This window comes from Camelus ferus, chromosome 25, assembly GCF_009834535.1.
Source record: "Camelus ferus isolate YT-003-E chromosome 25, BCGSAC_Cfer_1.0, whole genome shotgun sequence".
Taxonomy (NCBI): domain Eukaryota; kingdom Metazoa; phylum Chordata; class Mammalia; order Artiodactyla; family Camelidae; genus Camelus; species Camelus ferus.
The window spans coordinates 30,147,883-30,166,828 of record NC_045720.1 but is presented as its reverse complement, the minus strand read 5'-3'; the positions used below and the strand labels follow the sequence as shown (position 1 = coordinate 30,166,828).

The 18,946-nt window shown below is 38.6% G+C and overlaps 1 protein-coding gene across 2 annotated transcripts; it reads right to left on the bottom strand.

Annotated features, from left to right (window-relative positions):
- Positions 1–2,092: 2,092 nt before the first annotated feature.
- PABPC1 (poly(A) binding protein cytoplasmic 1) lies at positions 2,093–18,677 on the bottom strand. 2 transcript variants are annotated; one of them, XM_032468182.1, is made up of 16 exons: positions 18,309–18,677; positions 17,970–18,198; positions 14,765–14,958; positions 14,457–14,572; positions 12,207–12,346; positions 10,506–10,600; positions 9,983–10,120; positions 9,674–9,769; positions 6,317–6,589; positions 5,985–6,075; positions 5,242–5,352; positions 4,991–5,145; positions 4,398–4,482; positions 3,756–3,886; positions 3,096–3,189; positions 2,093–2,537 (listed from the first exon to the last, which is right to left on the bottom strand). In XM_032468182.1, exons 2-15 carry the CDS (start codon positions 18,160–18,162, stop codon positions 3,097–3,099), a joined length of 1,911 nt encoding a protein of 636 aa, XP_032324073.1. In that variant the 5' UTR covers positions 18,163–18,198; positions 18,309–18,677; the 3' UTR covers positions 2,093–2,537; position 3,096. The 2 variants fall into 2 exon arrangements, with proteins under 2 accessions (XP_032324073.1, XP_032324075.1); XM_032468184.1 differs by having other exon boundaries at positions 12,216–12,346; positions 17,970–18,677.
- Positions 18,678–18,946: the final 269 nt, after the last annotated feature.

The following is an 18,946-nucleotide window of genomic DNA, read 5'->3' as shown; positions in this document are numbered from 1 at the left end:
ACAGAAAAAATATTTCAATTTAGTCTGTCTCAAATCTTCCAATAGAAGCAGCCATACACGTGCCTTGTAAGCTGTGGTAGTAGTGTCTGCTGCTTTATTCTGCTTCATCTCAGATGCTGCACAAAGCTGGATGGTTTAAAATAAACTATTGTAGACTATGAGCCATATGTTTATCAGATACAACTAGTCAATTCTCGTTAATTGTGGCAGTTATGTTTCGTGAAGTCTTGCTAACAGTGACATTGGTAAACACTGACTCATTGGCCCTAAGGGAAATAACAGGGTTTTGTCCAGTAAGCCTGTCACATTTTCACAATAGATACATAGCTTTAAGTGTTTCTAATGACACCTTATTTAGTATGTATTAACACGGAACCCATAGCTAACAGCTCTCCAACTTATGCTCAAATGAAGCTTATCTAACATTTTATCCAAAGGACATCACAGCCTTCAGCACAGTATGATTTGGGGGCCACTTAAATAATCTGTGTCTGTCACACACACACACCCACAAAACAGTTAAGGATGTGGCACTAATCAGACCTCGAAAAGGGTACTTGTTTATATAAAATAAGGCAGGCTTTTTTTACTTCAGCTGGGAAACATGTTCGTTTCAGGTGACACAAATTTTTCAGTGCTCTCTGCGTGTTCGCAAAAGACTGAAATCTATTCTTTGCACTGACTTTGGGGGTTACAAAAATTTTAGTAGCTGGATTTGCAAATACAGAATCAAGTAAGATCAACTGTTTTTTCCTAAATCAATTACAATGTATAGTTTTGTTGGCTCCTCCTAACAGTTTGCTACCTCTAAGAAAACACATTTCAAAAACAGATGGAGACGGTGCATCTTCGTTTTTATCACACAAGAAATACGAATTCCAACTATCCAACGTAAAGCCAGCTACTGTCTGTGCAAACCCTATCTGCAACACTAGACTTGGAATGGTTTTCAACCGTGAGAACTTTAGTCTAAGACACTTTAAAAGCTGTATCTACAAAGTCTGCTCCTTTAAAACCAGGGCTTGAATGATTTGTCCTAAAATTTTAAGAAGTACAGAATATACTTCTCTGCCTTTCTAAAGCACTGAGGAAAGCTTTCTTGGTGACTCAGAAAAATTGTTTTTATCTCAACGAACTGCCAGCCCCTTAAAGGGCAAGACTGTGGTCAGGCAAAATACAAAATGATCATTACAATGTCTACTAGGTGCACCGATTTAAGCCATGGGGTACCAGGTGGGACTTGTGTGTGTCCCAAGTTTTAAAAGAAGCCAAAGTGAAAAGCACTCCATAAACAGGAGCATTGAAAGGCTTCATCATGCAGGGAGGGCTGCCACTGTCACAGCCAAGGCTGTACTTGGATTTCTCTGCTCCCAAAGGTTAGAGTTAGTACTGAGATAATTCTAGCATGGTGATTAGATAATCAGATGTGCAATTTAGAAAGCTACCTCTGGCAGTGTATGTGTGTGAGAATGGAACAGAGATTAAAACTAGACCATTCTCAAAAGTGCATTAAAAAAGCCAGGGTATCTGTTTTATGCAGATATCCTGGGCCCCAGTCCTGATCTTCTAAATCCATTCTCCAGATGTAGAAGTACTTTGGATAAGGTATTAGATTGAGATAAGTCACAATCATCAACTATCAAGTTAAAGGTCTTTTAAAAAGTAAGGCTTAAAACTAATCCTAACTTTGGTACATTTAATACAGCTAGTCTTTGGTATAATTTTTATATTACCTACACCCTCCTCTCCAACAAATAGAGTAATTGTTACTGTTTTATACCATATAAATGAGGCTTTAAGCTAATTACCTTGACAGCCTAGAAAACAACATATAGTCAAACTGGCATCACCTCAAAGGATGTTAAGGTCATTTAACAAAAAATACATGCCTTGATTCAAAAATTCACATGGAAATCTAAATTCAGAAAATGCAACAGAGGAATTGTCCCATGCTTCTTTTCCATAAAACTAATACATCTTTGAAAAATAACAGTACCTTTTTCATGAAAGAGGTTCTTACGCCAATTTCAGCTTATCACCTATTTACGGAGGTCAGCTACAAAGGTAAATAAAATAGCATAAAATCACTGTGCACTGTTTAAGGAATTTTTATTAAAGCAAGAATTTTATAATCCAAATTACGTTTCCTTGCTCAGTTATCAATTCTGTTATTTAAAACAGAAGTGACATTCTGAGCTATTCCACAGTAAAGAATTACAAAATTAAAGAAAGGAATGCTTTAAATTTTTGTACTCTGCTGAAAATTCTTTTTTCCAGGGTCTATAAAACATTAATTTGTTTTTATATTTTACTATTTTTTTTGTAGTTTTTTGTTGTTTTTAAATCAATATGTAATCTAGGACTAGCATTATGTTTGCTAGACCTGGCATTTGCTCGGTACATAATGTTCAAAGTTTCCTTTCCTTTTTTTATTTATTTTATATTTTGCAATGTTTTTTTTCCACAATATTTTTTTCGATGTTTAGGTATTTTTCTTCGGTGAAGCACAAGTTTCTTTTTCGTGGTCCCTGATCAATCTGTAAATACGGGGGAGAAAAAGATTATGATCACTGAATTTGTTGAGACAGAACTTAATGATCCCAACCACTAAAAAGAAAGGATCATTACATAAGTGATACATACGTTTATGTATTATTGCATACCTTAAATCTGCACAGTATTATGTTGAAGAAAAATAAGAGGACCAGTACTGGCTTGGCAGTAGTAATGCCCCTGGCCAAATCAGTCTGCAGCCCATTTCTATTTATTTATGTGTTGGCTGTGGCTGCTCTCACACAGCAACAGTACAGGCCAAAAGGCAACTGTCGCTGCTGCCACCCAAGAAAATATATAAGCTATGCAAAGAGCCGACCCCGTTAAAGACATCTGATACAAATGACTATACAAAACGTTTGAAAGCATCACCCCCAGGATAACAGGTAAAATTTCCTTTAATTATTGTATTTCTACTTCTCTTTGAAAAAAATTAGCAATACATTTGGATTAATGGTAAAATGAGATGTTGCTCTATTTCAAAGTATGTTCAAACTGTTAAAATAGACGAAGCAAACCAGAAACACAGGGGGAAGGCTCACTTTAAACAGTTGGAACACCAGTGGCACTGTTCACTGCTTTCTGGGCAGCCTCTTTAGCTTGGTGGGCTTGTAGTACAGCTACAGCTTCATCAACCTGAAACAGCAAAACAAATTGGTTCTGAAGAGTAGTCATTAAAAGATAATTTTGAACTGACAACACATTGTCCAACAAAGGCAAACTCCTTTTCTCAGACGAAAGTGGAAAGAACTGTTATTAAAAAAACATTCCAACTCAATCTTTATCTTTCGTGTTCCATTCCACCACTGCTCTAGAATTGTGAGCCTCTTGTATCTTTTATTCTCTCCCCACCAAAAATCCCCCAAAGTTGAGAAATAGCAGCAAATATCCCCATTCTCCGATAAAGCAGCAGCACAGATAAGGGAGCGTGGACACTGGAGTTAGAGACTGGATTTGAGACAAGCCCTGCCATTCACTAGTTGCTCCGTGTGCGCACCGGGCAAATTATCCAACCTCTCTATGCTTCAGTTTCCCCACCTATAAAATGGGGGTAATAGCACCATAGGTTATTATCAGGATTTATAATTAATATTTTATAAAACTCTTAGAACTGTGTATGGCTTGTACAAAAACACTTATAAATGTTCTATAAAAGAATGTGTAGTTAAGAAGCTGCTAGATAAATGATGAATTTAAATTACTTTAGAACGGAGAGACTCTGGAGACTCGAGCATATGAAGAAGTTCTGAATTATCAATCTCCAACAACATGCCAGTGATTTTACCAGCAAGAGTAGGGTGCATGGCTTGAATTAGAGGGAAGAGACGTTCACCTAGGAACAAAAACATTCAAAAACTCCTTCAATCAAAAATGTCTTAAGGCATCTACCATATTAAAACTGGGGTTTAAGAATCTCATATATAGCAAATAAATGCTAACCCATAATCCACCACTTCAGTATCTTTCATAAGAAGACTGTTATAGAACAGATTAAGATCCACCACAAGGCAATTAATTCTTGGCAGTATCCGTTTGCCGGGGGGGGAAAAAAGGAAGCTATATTACTATTATAGTGTTAAATCTGTGCTCAGACAAAAATCAGAGTGGTTTACACATCTGTTTCAGATTCCTTCTTCCAAAAATGTGATGGGATTCCATCATGGCAAGTAATGCCCTATTAACCTATCCATCAAAGGCAACATTTTAATAGCTTTCTAGACTCTAAATTAATTAGGCAGGCAAACTGGTGTAATCACTCATGCCAATTCAGAGCCTGCCACCCCAGCTGTCATTTTTAGGTGCAAGTGTCTTCCTATCTGACTGGGTGGTACAAAGGTCCTTACCCAACATTTGCTTCTGCTCTTGCGGAGGGGCAGATGCCAACATGGAAGCAGTCAAAGGCTCCTGACCTTGTACATGAACAGCAGGCTAGAAAGAAAATGGGAAAATTCCTAAGTTTAAAGTAGAAATAGTCATCACTGCAAAATCACTGGATATAAAGATTATCTAAACATAAACAGAAGCTGGGTGAGCTAAGTGCTCAAATAGTATGAACACATGGGACACTGAATTTTCTTTTTTATCTAGAATATACTCTAGAACCATATTTCTATTATGATCAATGAAAGCCTCAGTTCCAGGGTTCAAATAAAAAAGGGTAAGCCAAATGTCACAAACTAAACTTTATTTCAACCCTTCCTTCTAACTATGCCAAATTTTCAAGTCACGTAAGTACTTCAGGATGCGGACTGCTGAATGCTTGTCTAGTTCCTGGAGTCTGATGTATAGAAGACATTTTTACACACTACCAATTAACGAGACCTCAATTAACAAGATGTTCTAGCTAGCTTAATCTCTCTTGAATCATATAGCTGTCTTCAATGTCTGACTGCGATAAAGGACTGACATCTTTATGAAGAAATCATTAAGCCCACACCTGCTGCATGGTGACCTGTGGCTGTGCATTAAGATGCTGCTGAGGATTGCGGACGCCCGCAGCGTATTTATACTGCGGAACCGTGCGAACAGCAGGAGTAGCTGCAGCGGCAGCAGCTGCAGGACGTGGACCCATCGTCTGTGTTGATGTGTTAGCTTTAAAAAAAAAGAAAGAAAGAAAAAAGGTTGTATTCACCTTGCTACTTCAAATTGGAGACCAACGTTTACAGGAAAGGTTAAGGTAAGACTCACCAACACGCTGTGTCGACATGACTCGTGGAACCTGTGAAGAAGCTGGTCTCATAGTACTAAATGGTGGTCTAGGAGCGGCTGGGCGGATAGCACCGGGCATATTTTGGAATGCTACATTTAAAGACATGAATGCACATTAACGGGAAAAACTCACCAAAAGTGTTCATGCTGCTTTTTTAGAACTGAGGTTTGCACAAAAGGCTAAAAATGATCAAATATAAATACCATTTAAAAAAACCTTAGCCTCCTATATCTGCCATTCCCCTAGACTTATCAGATCAGAGCATCAGTTAATAAAAAATTTACATTCATACAAAAACAAGTACTTATTAATAGCTGAACACAATACATGAACCTGGTCCCAAGTGTTCTGCAATACAGCATTGTTCCATAGGATAAGGCTGAAAATGCCTGGACCCTGGTCCTCGTAAAATAAGATCTTTACAACTACTACTGCCTGTTTTAAAAATACGAAATTGAGTTGGATGCATTCTCAAACTTGTCATAAAGGAAAATCAAACCAGCACTGAAGTTACTCTCTCAAAATAAGACAGAAATGGTGAAGCATTTTATGCTTCTTTTTAAAATACAAAATGCTAGGATCCCCAAAATGAACACCTGTAACCATAAATTACGAAAAGCAACAGTTAACATACTGTGGGGATGTAACAGCTAATTTGCCTCATGTATTGTTTTTAGTCCAAACCCTTTGCAGCCTAGGGGAAAAGAAAAAAATAGCTTACGATGAGGTCTGGCACCCTGAGCAGTCCAGCGAGGACTTGGTCTTAGTTGAGCAATTTGGCTAGGAGGATAGTATGCAGCACGGTTCTGAGTCTGCAGGAAGCAAGCAAATGTATCAGCCTCAGAAAAAGGCAAATAATGCAACCAATTATACGTTCTCAAACCATCTAGCAGATCCTCACCCAGTAAGTCCTTTTCAAATCTAATTGTAATTCACGTCTTAACGTTTTCATCCTAAGGCTTTATTAGTTTTTTTGGGGGGGGGGGGCACAAAATACTAGAATGACCGAATAGGAAAACCTGCATGAGGTATTTGTTTTCTTCTAAAACCTACCTGTGGGATAGCTGCCATGAAGTAACCTGAAGGAGGTGCTGGCTGGTAGGGGTTGATTACAGGGTTGGGCACAGCTCTTACACTCGCCATTCTCTGCATATATTGGTTAGTGAGGTGAGCCTGGCGCTCTTCTTTGCGCTGAGCTAAAGCTACGTACAATGGCTTGGTGGCCACAATTCTACCATTCATTTCTGTGACTGCTTTAGTGGCTTCTTCTGGGGAGGAGAAACATACAAAACCAAAACCTTTGCTGCGACCACCCTCCATCATAACCTGTTAAAAGAGAAAAAAAGATTAATGCAATGGTAGGATGAAGCACAGAAAGGAGAACGTTACTATTTAGTCAGTTTTAGCCACGGACTCACATTTAACTAAACTCTGTCAATGCTTTCATCATGTTTTCCATAGTTTTTCCCTTAATACCAAAATATTAAGGGTAAACTACATGCATGCATGATCCTAGTCAAGCAAAAGAGGAAGTAAAGCGGTGGAGGTACAACAGCAACTTTAAGGTGAATCGATTTTCAATGTTAAGGTTTAGTTTCTAAGCACATGGAAGGCCTACTAAACTTAAGCACCACTAGAAACACAATTAAAATCTGACTATTCTAGCAATTCAAGCTGACAAGATGCTTTATTACTCTTTAGAGGGAGGGAAAGTGGTTGAACTTTATAAGATCCACATTTAAAAAAAAAAATTTCACATTCAGGACCATAAGGGCTATAAATATTGGGACATAAACAATATTCAGGAAGCTTCCAATGACTGTGAAGATCTTTTAAACAAGCAACGAGGAGAAGCAAAGACGTCTCTAGCCCTGCAATGCACACAAGCATGCTATCCAGCTACCGTGATAGCATGCTGGTGGCACAGGGACAAACCAAGCAGCAATAAAAAGAGTCCAATGATCTTACATAAATGTGGAATCAAAACAACCAAAAACTGGACTCATGGATACAGGGAACAGATTGGTGGTTGCCAGAGAAGCAGGGGGTTGGGAGAAAGGGGTGAAGGTTGCTAACAAGTACAAACTCCTAAGTATAAAATAAGTCATGCGGGTATAATGTACAACATGGAGACTACAGTTAATAATACTGTATTATATATTTGAAAGTTGCTAAGAGATAGATCTTTGAAGTCATTACAAAAAAAAAACTTTTTGTAACTATGGTAATGGATGTTGACTGGACTTACTGTAGCCATCACTTTGCAATATATACAAATATCAATTATGTTATACACCTGAAATAATGTTTTAAGTCAGTTATATCTCAAAAAAACCTCAAAAAACCCAAAAACAACAACAACAACAAAAAAACCAGAGTCCAGAAACAAACCCATGCAATTATAGGAATTTAGTATGTTAAAGCTAACACTTTAAAACAGTAGGGAAAAGACAGACTTTGGACTGTCCAGTACGTGGTACACTGGGATAATTTTGAATTAAGTTAGATCTCTTATTCATATCTCATTGAAAAAAATCAAACTGCCAGATTCTGAATCTGAAAACAAAATGCAAAAATACGGGGAAAATCTAAGATGACACAAGAACCCCAAAGTCTTAAGTGGAAGATGTGGAGAAAATACTTGCAATATAAAACATAGGGCTGATGTGAAATTCTCCCTAAATCAATAAAGATAACCAATGCAATACAAAAACATGCCAAGAACAGGCAAACCCAGTAAACACATGAAAAGGACATCTTATTTAAAAAGATGTATACCATTTTCTACTAAATTGACAGAGCTAGTAATAATTTACCTTGTTAAGCCTTTTGGACAATTGCATTGATTTTAAACACACATATCCATTAACCAGCTATTTCAATTCCAGAGTTTCACAAATACTGACATGTGGGCAAAGATGTATGTGTAATGATATTTATTAGCGTGTGGGTCTAACAGTGCTTACATGCGAAGCAACCCAAACGCCCAACAACACAGATACAGTAGAGTTAAGTTATGTTACATCTATACCATGACTATTCAGCCCTTAGCCAAAAAATGAGAAACACCTGAAATTAGTATGTACCTAGATCTACTGTTAAGTTAAAAGGCAAATTGCAGAATATGTATAGTATGATCCTTAAACTGTTTAGATGTACACAAAAACTGCACAAGCGTGGAAAATATCTGGGGAGGCCAAACTACTTTTGGAGACTGAAAAAGAAGAATGGAGGGGTCACCTTCTACTTTTTACCCTTCTGCCTTGATAAATTTGTTTTTTTCAGCAAACATTATCAAATTACCATAATGACCTCCTCCTCCAGAATAAATTCTTGCCAAATTTTTCACCTCCTTGCCAACAGTGATATTATGATCCAAAGGACCTCTCAAAAAGGACTTAATAAAGACCCTCCTTTGTAAAACAGACGTGTTGCATACATTTGAAATAAACTGATGGACAATATTCAATTTAAATGATTTTCAGGGAACATACTGAAGATAAACACACTTGGGAATAGATACTATCACACAAAAGCGCTGGCTGAATCAAACACAGGACAGCTACATCACTTTCACTTGTAGGTGTATTCCTCTACTGTGCCGACAACACTTCCTCACCATTGTAGAAGTTCCCTCCGTCAGTGGGGTTGCCAAGCAGATAAAAGATAAGCCACGAGGTCATTCATTCCAGAGCACTGCGTTTTAATTTTTCCTGTGCTCTTTTGGGAATCTGGTTAAAGTTTTAGACACACTTCCCAACCCCACTCCGAAATACACATGCATAAAACTTTACATACAGAAGGGTTCCTGGACCATGGTCACCAGAAAAAAAACACCTAAGCAGAGGTTCTTACATCAAAACTCCAGAATTTAAACTAGAATCTTACTGCTGTATTTCTTAACTTTTGATTTCAAGTAAACCAAGTATATGAGCTCTGTCTTTACTATTAGTGGGCTTTAAGTTTGACTCCCCAGAATGAATTGTGTAAGTGAACATAAATTAACCTGATGGAAACAGTTATGGTTCCCTAACAGACTGCCTTCTTTAACCAGTAAAATAACTAGTTTAACAGAGCATAGAACCGTGCATATCATATAATGATCAATTACTAACTATGGTCATTAAACACAGCCGTCCTCAGGAAAGAATTCAGAATTCATTATCTTCAAAAATAAATCATCAGCTACAACATCCCAGTCAAATCTGAATATAAGTTTCTGTAGTAATGAAACAAAAACATGATTTTCTGAAAAATGAAAGACTGATTTTTTTTAGGGAAGAAAAAACTATCTGGCCATTTATTTACAAAGAAAGAAAAACTCTCCAGGACAAAGTATGAAATTTATACAAATGTATCTATGTACATGGATTTTTCCCAAATCTTAAAAATGCACATCATATGCTTTACCTTTGCACTAGTGATTGTACCAAACGGAGAAAACTCTTTCCGGAGACGTTCATCATCAATACCATCATCAAGATTTTTCACATAAAGGTTAACACCCTAAAAAAGAGGAAAAAAAAAACTGTAGAAAAATGAAAAAGCAAACTATAGTGGTACTGAAACACACTTCCTATTAGCTTATCCCATGCTTGGCCCACATTTCTTCTCCTTTTCTTCTCTCAAACCCCCCAGTTACCAGCAGTAGCTGAAATGAGCATAAAATAGGTGTCCTCATCTCTGTCTTATTTTTGCTTCTACAATTAAAAAACCAACCTGGTATCTGGTGATCCTATCTTGCTTCATCTGTTCAAATTTGCGCTTAAGTTCCGTCTGCCGTTCCACTTTTTTCTGGGCTCGACCAACGTAAATTTGTTTTCCATTGAGCTCCTTTCCATTCATCTCATCCACAGCCTCACAAAAATCGCAAAAAATTTAATTACTAACTGGCAATACATAAATTTATTTTTTAACAATGTAGGATATTTGTTAGATTATAAAAGCTGAAGATGGACCCACCACAAAAATAAACAGGTTTTATGACAGTATAGATTCCCTATTTACACTCTCAAGACTAATATATAAGATGAAAGTAATTCAAAATACACATTAAGACAAACATTTAGAATAGCCATTGGTATGCAAGTATCTTTCAATACAAGAGCAACTCAACTTTATACCACCCACTTCTTACCATAAAATACAGAAAACTCACACTGCCTTTGATTAGTATATTTCAAAATATATTTACATTTAAATAAATATATAAATACATTTATTTTAAAATTTAAAGTCTTACTTTCTGTGCATCTTCATGCCTTTCAAAGCTTACAAATCCAAAACCTTTGGATTTTCCACTCTCATCAGTCATTACTTTCACACTTAAGGCAGGTCCTAAAAAAATTTTTTTCACATGATTCAAAAGATACTCCATACAACATTTAGTTTATACAGTTCAAGTTTCAATATATAAACTAATGAAAAATATAAAAATGGAGATTAAAATAAAATCCCAAGCCCCCAGAAATTTATTCCTCCTCTAACCACTCTCTCCAACAATGGGCACTAAATACTCTCATTAAAGACTCTCTATTAAGAAGCTAACACTCTATTTCCTGAAGCATTCCTCCATTTAAGGAGGTATGTTTTAGACAACTGTAAAAGATGCAGTTTTATTCTTAGCATTAGCACAAAACAGATGGCTTATTTTAAAACAATTTGATTTTCTTTAAGAATGTTTTGAGCCCTGGCCCACTTGATTTTCAACAGGGAGTAGAAGGAAACACAGGGTTTGCCCATTAGGAAGACACAGCAGAATCACCTGCAGGGAGTGGCATGTTTCTGAAGACACATCGTCCCCCAACTCTGTCAGTGAAATAGACTTAACTGAAGTGGGTACTATCTCAGGTGGGTGGGGGGGAAAGGGGTTAAAAATCACATGACTACAGAGAATTTACAAGATATATGGGAGCAGATATTGTTTCTTTGAATGTGCCTCTGCCCTAAAGCTAAACTTCCAATCTGGCTATGAAAACAGCCAAGAAAATAGCTGACAAATCTGCGTATTGATGGTCAACCCACACAGCATTTATTCATTAGGGATAGTTAACAATCCAACTTTAGAAACAGCTTCTAACTAAAACAGAAGAAACAAGACATGAAATATACAAAAGCCAGCAGCCACTATTTGGAGTAAGATGCAAGAAATGATGTCACTTATTTTCCTCATCTTATACAATTTATCTTTGTGCAAACTGAAATTTTTTGCTCAAAGTAGAGGGTTCCATGTGGCATGCCAGCTTGACAACAGAAAAATATTGATTTCCTAATTCTTTACAATTTGAAACACTTAAGGAAAAGAAGGACACCTGCTTAAGTTCAAAAGGAAAGCAAAGGATAAGGGGCAAGCAAATCATCTGCAAGACCACAATTATAAAGTTCATCATCTGATCAAGTACATAACTAAAGTTTAATGAAGTTACTCTGAAATTCAAGAAAAGAGCAGTTTAAGATCCCATGGATTCAAAAGGCCATCCCAAGGAGCTATCACTGGAAAATATGGATCTTTGTCTTTGAAAGTCACTTAAAAAAAAATGCTCAAACGTGATGCTGAGACTGGCCAAAATATCCTAAAGCTGGACAATTATCTTGTCCCATAATTAAAGACTACATTCCAACCTACACTGGCTGTCACAAGCAATGCCTCTGATGAGATGGGATCTGTAGGTGCATAAAACCCAGCACAATTTAACACAGCAAAACCTTTAAAAATCTGTTTCAATTACAGTGATACCTTACTGTGCTATTAACCTTTAAACTGGATAGAACTTTTATATGCTACTCTGTAGTATAATGGACTATCAGCAGCTTAATCCAAGTAACTATAAATGTTTTAAAGTACCATGTTAAGTCTCATTCATTTTTTAGTATAAATTAGCCAAAACTTAATGTTGAGCAATTACTCAGAACTGACTATAAAAATTTAATTCAGACACATTACCAAACTTGCCAAAGAGATCCTTAAGGCGCTCATCATCCATGTCTTCTCCAAAATTCTTGATGTAAACATTGGTGAACTCTTTTGCCCTAGCTCCAAGTTCTGCTTCTCGTTCTTTACGAGACTTAAATCGTCCAACAAATCTAATAAAATATGTAAGAACTATAAAATTAGGTTCTATTCTATGACATTCAGGTTAATTAAGACTGACCATTGATTCTGTAATAGTTACTGATAATTTCAGAATCTTTAATAAAGAGCACACTATAAAACAGAAATAGGGCCTTAAGTGAAGAAATGAAACTATCAAATATAAACACAAACCTCTTAACTACAATCACATAAAGCTTTTCTTAATACACACTCCTCTCCTTCCCTTTTAGCTAACCAGGGTTAAGGAGATTTGTCCATCAGTACACGAGTGGGTGTACGCCTGCACGCCAATGAGAAGATACAAAGGCTTTCCATCGTTGCCGTTTCAACATGGCTCTTACACTTTGCAATCTTCTAAAATAGAAATTTAAACTATCAGGTTCTCTATCACACAACAGCCTGGAAGAAATTCCTTTGCAGCATTATAACAAAATGTGTTTTAAAAATTTAGGTTTTCCCCTAATATAAAAGTAGAACATGTGTCATTAAAGATTATAATATACATCAAAGTGGAAAAAAAAAACCCTCTCATATTCCCACCCAAATCATGACTGACTTTTAGTAGACTGTTTTGTTTTCTGTGTCTAAGAACACTAGTTCAGCACAATTTATCACAGGAGATTCCCATAATTTTATTTCCTTAACTCCTGACCCCGCAGCCTATATGGCAGTACTTTCCCACACTATTAGTTTTACAAATGTTCTCAATGCAAACATTATTTTCTATAGTGGACAGGATGACTTTCTGCCTTTGTACATAATGCTGCAACTTCATGAGACTTTGGTATTTGTTCATAGGATAGAGCTGCAGAAACAGCATTCAAGGGTATATAAATGATCTCAAGTTTATACCTACAAACTGCTTTCCAAAAGGGCTTTATAACTTTATACTCAAAACAGTAACAAATCAAGTTCTTTATTTCACCTAGACCTCTACCAGAGGTAGCCACTCTTTTTCCATTCTGAAGCATTGCCAACAGTCGTAAGATTTTCATCTGGGAATACTAATGACGCTGAATATTTCCCTCATTTAAAGATGTACTATTTTTAAGAATTAGCCTTTGTAAACATTGTTCACACTGAGGAGCTGCTGGTTTTCCTAGACTACACGGAGTTTTTACATATTACAAAGTCTTTCCTTAATCATGCAACAGACATAGAATTCAAACAGGTTAACACCATGGGCATGACTTCTTCATGTATGGACTGACCACACCACTTGATGCAGCGGTTTATAAGAACCACACCTGAAGAGTGATGTAGCTGACTTGTAAGAACCAAGCCCACTTTGTGTGCGATCACTGCAGTTCATACAGAACATGAACTCACATATTGCTTACAATAAGACTTTACGGCTGAGTTTGCTCAGATAATTAAGCAAAGTCCACCGGTTGTGAGGATAAAAAATTTGAGATTTGTAATTTCTTTGGGCTCATAAGATCTGTATTTTTACAACCTGTAGCAGAATCAGCCTTATAGGTTTCATCAGTGTCATGATTTTAAGTTTGCAATTTTTAAGAACAAGTTTACTTCAGAAAAGATTAACCATTCTGGTTTAATCCCAATTTATCTTTACATGGGGAAGGGTGCCAAAAGGTGTTGAAACAACAATCTTTAAACTACCATCAATAAACTGTGGGAGTACAGCCAAGGTCACCATGGGCTCTAAATTTAGACCACTGGGTTTGCATCCCAGCTTATCTGTCATACCAGCACGTAAATACAGGCAAATTATTTCAGCCACAGCTTTGAATGCAAAATGGATTAATCACTACCTTGGGAATTATGATTAAGTTTCTGCCTGGATTCCTGGTTTTCCAACTATGCACTTATTTTAGAAAGCTTTATTTATATCCCGGCATACCTATCTTCCCCTGTCTTTTTCTTTTCGGTTTGAATGCTGACCAATCATATTAGTTCACTGTTATTTGTATGTTACACTAAATATGGAGGAAAAACAGTTATAACATCCACCAAGATGTGGTATTATTAATTTTCACTCTAGCCCTATCTCTTTAAGAATATATTACCTGTAAAATGAATGAATTGATCTGAACTATTAAAAACTGATTTGAGGTATGATTAAATGTTTATACTTACACTTTGCGATCATTCAGAAGCATCCCATTCATTTTTTCAATAGCTCTTTCAGCTGCTTCTTGTGTCTCAAAATGCACAAATCCATAACCCTTGGAACCATTTTCATCACAAACCACCTAGGGAAAAATGTATACCAATTTTTCATTACTTGCTATTGATTTAACATTTTTCCAGAGTTCAGAGATAACTTGTCAGCCATTTGGGAAATAAAGATATCCATTAACAGAGAGCATAGTTGCTAGTTTAAAGAATAAACTACAAGTAGCTAAAACACTGTAAGTATGTTTACTTGTCACATTTTTGCTTACCTTACATGAAAGGATGTTACCAAAAGCAGAAAATGTATCATACAGTGCTTTGTTATCAATAGATTTGTCCAAATTTTTAATGAATATGTTGCCCACTCCACTTTTGCGAAGTGATGGATCACGCTGAGACCACATGATGCGTACTGGCTTGCCCTTTATAACATCAAAATTCATGGTGTCCAAAGCACGCTCCGCTGCAGAAAGGACATTTTCAAAGTAAACATTATTTTGAAACTTCTACATCCAACTTAAAATTATTATAAACTACTGGAGAGGGAATGGTTGGGCACATGGTCCCTCTACCTCTTCACATTTCAAAATGGCTGGACCTTAACTCATACCAGTCTAGATTTTAATTGTATAACACAATATCAGAAACCCCAAATTTCCCAATGTTATTGGATGACATATTATTGATAATTAATGTATTTCTGAAACAATCTCTTCCTTTAATTGCCATGAAATTAAAAGCACCTTTTTGATCCTAGTCAACCTAAAACCGAGATTCCCCTTCACAATCTGCTTAATGAGCAATATGAAAGACACTTGTGGACCACCCAGAGTAGTTTATGGATTTTCAAGCATTTTAAACTTCTTCCCTATTACTTGGCAAAATTGACTGTTTCACTGCTTATCATCGTCAGTATTATTAAAAGGAAAAAACCAAAACCAGTCCATTTTCTTAAAAAAAAAAAAAAAAGTCCCTGACTTACTGGGGGAATTTCAGTGATTCATGGCATAACTTCCCATGGGAAGGTAAAAAACATGAAAGGCTTTATCCATTCAGATCAAGATGTGAATCAGGCCTTGAAAAATTAGTGAAACTGGGCATACTTCACTTTAGTAAAATACAAAATTTCTGAAATACCAGGCCTACAATATTCACAATTCACTAATAATACTTTATTTACATATAAAACCAATTTTATCTTAGATCACTTATTTACTCAGGGAACTCAAGATTAATCAATTATTTCTGGATAGTGCTAGAAAACTTAAACTATCCTATGATTTCAGAGTCTATGAAGGACCAAATTATGTGCACCTGTACCGTTAAAAGAAATTCAGACTCTGAATGGAAAAATGTATCCTTAAGTACAAAAAACTAGTCCCTAACAAGGGTGAACACAGTCCATTTGAATGAAGTCCTGAAACACCAATTTTCACAAATTCCATGCTAATTTAACTGTGAAGTTAATGAGAGGGCAAATTTTCCGGCCACTTCTTTCTATAAATGAAAGTTTCAGTTTCTAGAAGATAGTGACAATCAGCTGTCAGCTCATTATCAACTGACCACACCTACTCAGCTCCCCTAGTTTTTTAGCTGACTTTGCTTGAGCTTCTTTTGAATGAGTCACCTCTTCCTATTAAACTGGTCACTTTCAGAAACTACTCTAAATGTAGCAATAAACAAGAGAAGGGAAAACTGAAAACCACTGGAAAATTTAAGAGGATACTTTGTATACATAAAAATGAAATAAATAGAAGGTAGAAAGATGCTACCTTCTTTTGAGCAGTTACAGTACTGGTCTACTAGCATAGACTGTTAATAGTGTACTGTAACCATGGTAACCTGAAGTTCAACTTTTCAAATCCCAAATTTTAAGAATTGTTTTTTTCAGACTTAAAATTGTTAAGTTTAGAAAGAATAACAGCCACTTTCAAGAATTTCCATTTTATAGGCTCTAGAATTTATTCTAGTTTTCTCTGTCAACCCTAGTTTGACCCCAAAATATCTTCCCTGATCTTATTTCATCTTCCATTCTGTGATAAACCTTGTCCACAGTTGGGAAGAACTGTTAAAGAGTGACATTTGGAGCTATTGCCTATGGAGCAAAAGGGCAAGAAACCTGCAGCGCAGTTTTGTAACTTCTGGTTCGGTGTCACTAAATAGCCTGCCTACCCCGAAATCTCTAGTGAAAAATTTATCATTAAATAACTTAAGATCTGTTAATGAAGTAACTTTAAATTCTACCCTTATGGCCTTTCCTACAAAAAAAAAAATTTCCTCATATTTTATACTTGACATGTATTCAAGCAGCCTGGAAAAAGGGCAAACTTGGGCCATAAAATCAAGTGAAAATTATTTTTCTAGTCAATTGATCCAGACAGAAAAATCCTGGCAACTCATCAGGCCATATTTCTTATGTTTGCCAAATTTTGGATTTTTCTGCAACTGTTTAACTTCAAATCAAAAATACAAGATTAGCTGCATCTTTTCCCCATAAATTTCAAGCTAATTCTGTTACTTTGTGACCAATCTTTCCCAATAATGTATAGATATTCTGGACTACTATAATGGTCCAGTCCACAGTACACTCAAAATTGGTGAACATTTTAAAGTAAAACCCCTCATAACTGTAGAAACTGTTTCAGAAAGGAAAAAATATTCTGAACAAATTACCAGTACTATGAAACTAATTTGATCAAAAAACCCAAAACGATCTGAATTGCCTGAGAAAATGATGGCCTTCAAAAGGGTCATCTTCCACATCCCTCCTCCTACGCTGCTGTTCATGCTGAGTGAGAAATGAGTGAGAAATGCCTCAACTAGGGGAAAACCCCCAAAGCACGTTTACACTTCTAGAACCATCAGTCACTGACAAGTTATTAAGAATGAAATCATAAACCTGATAGCCACCACCAGAACACCGTATTAACTTTATTCTAAGTTCCCGTGGCTCCCCCAGGCGATTGGGCCAGTAGCAGGAACAGGCCTCGCGCCTGTGAGGTTACAGGGCTCAACACGTGGTATTTTTCAAGCACCGAAACGCACTTCCTCCCGGTCCTGGGGCGCCGGTAAAAGCCCCGGGTGGTGGGAGCGCCTCCACCTATTATCGGGGAAGGGGGCTCGGCGCTCTGCGCCCCAGAATCCGGCAGCTACCGGCTGGAGCGCCGCGGAAGAAACCAATCTCACCCAATCTGCCGGAGCGTCATCACCCTAAAGTTTGAGAGCCGCTAAGGCCCAGAAAATGGTCGCAAAGGAGGAAGTGGCCCGGCGTGCGAGGGGCGTGCGGCTGCCGGCTGCGCGGGTGCCGCGGGCACGGGGAACCGGAGTCCAGGCGCCTGAGCCTCTCCCCGCTGGCTCTGGGTGGGGGGTGACATGCCCTCCCGCCCCCTCCCCCCGGGCCCGCCGGCCTAGCCCGCCTGCCGCAGCCGCCTGAGCCTCATGGCCGCCCGCCCGCCCGCCGGGCCCGGCTCTCACCATCCGCCGGCTGCTGGAAGTTCACATACGCGTAGCCCAAGGAGCGGCGGGTTATCATGTCCCTGCAGACCCGGATGGAGAGGATAGGCCCGGCCGGGCTGAACTTCTCGTAGAGCATCGCCTCGGTCACATCGGGGTGTAGGTCCCCCACGTAGAGCGAGGCCATGGGGTAGCTGGGGGCGCTGGGGTTCATCTCGGCACGGCTGCCCGCAGGGCCACAGGCCGCGACCTTTCCGTGAGAAGAGAGCGAGTGCTGGGGCCGGGGGCCGGAGCCGGGGGGAGGGGAGCGGGGGCAAGCGCAGAGGGACAAAAATCAACTGGAATCGAAAACTACTCAACGGCCGCAGAATGGGGTCGATCCGCTGCCGCTGGCTGCCGGCTGCCGGTTGGGGAGCGAGGGTTGCGATGTCGGGTCCGGGCAGCGGGAAGGCCTCGGTCTCTTGGTTCCTTCTTGGAGCTGCTGCGGGGCCGCGGGCGGGCGGGTCGGTCTCGGCTGCTTCACCGGGTTATTTTATAAAACAGGAAGAAAAAAAATAAAAGTCTCCGGCGGGGGAGACGCGGATTTTTTTGTAAATTTTTTTTTGGGTTTTTTAAAAGATTTTTTTAGATTTTTTTTGGATTTTTTTAATAATAAATGTGTGTTCCGAGCCCGGAGCACACACTCCGCACTCTCAGCACTAACCGCCGGGGAGAAGGGGAAGCACCGCCTCCTGCACCCTCTACTTATACCCCCCGCCGCACTCGCCCCGCCCTCCCGCGTCTGACGCCAGGGCCCTACGCCAGCGTCAGCGCCGGAGGAGGAGGAGAAAAGGAGGCGAGGGGGAGGAGGGAAGAGAAAACAGGAGGAGGAAAGAGCTGAGAGGAAGGGAGAGGTGGCGGCGGCGGCTGCTGCGGGTGTGGGGGTGGGGTTGGGGCGGGGGCGGGGCCTCTGCGCACGCGCCGCGGCCGGGGCGGGGCCTGCGCTGTGTAGGCCCGTG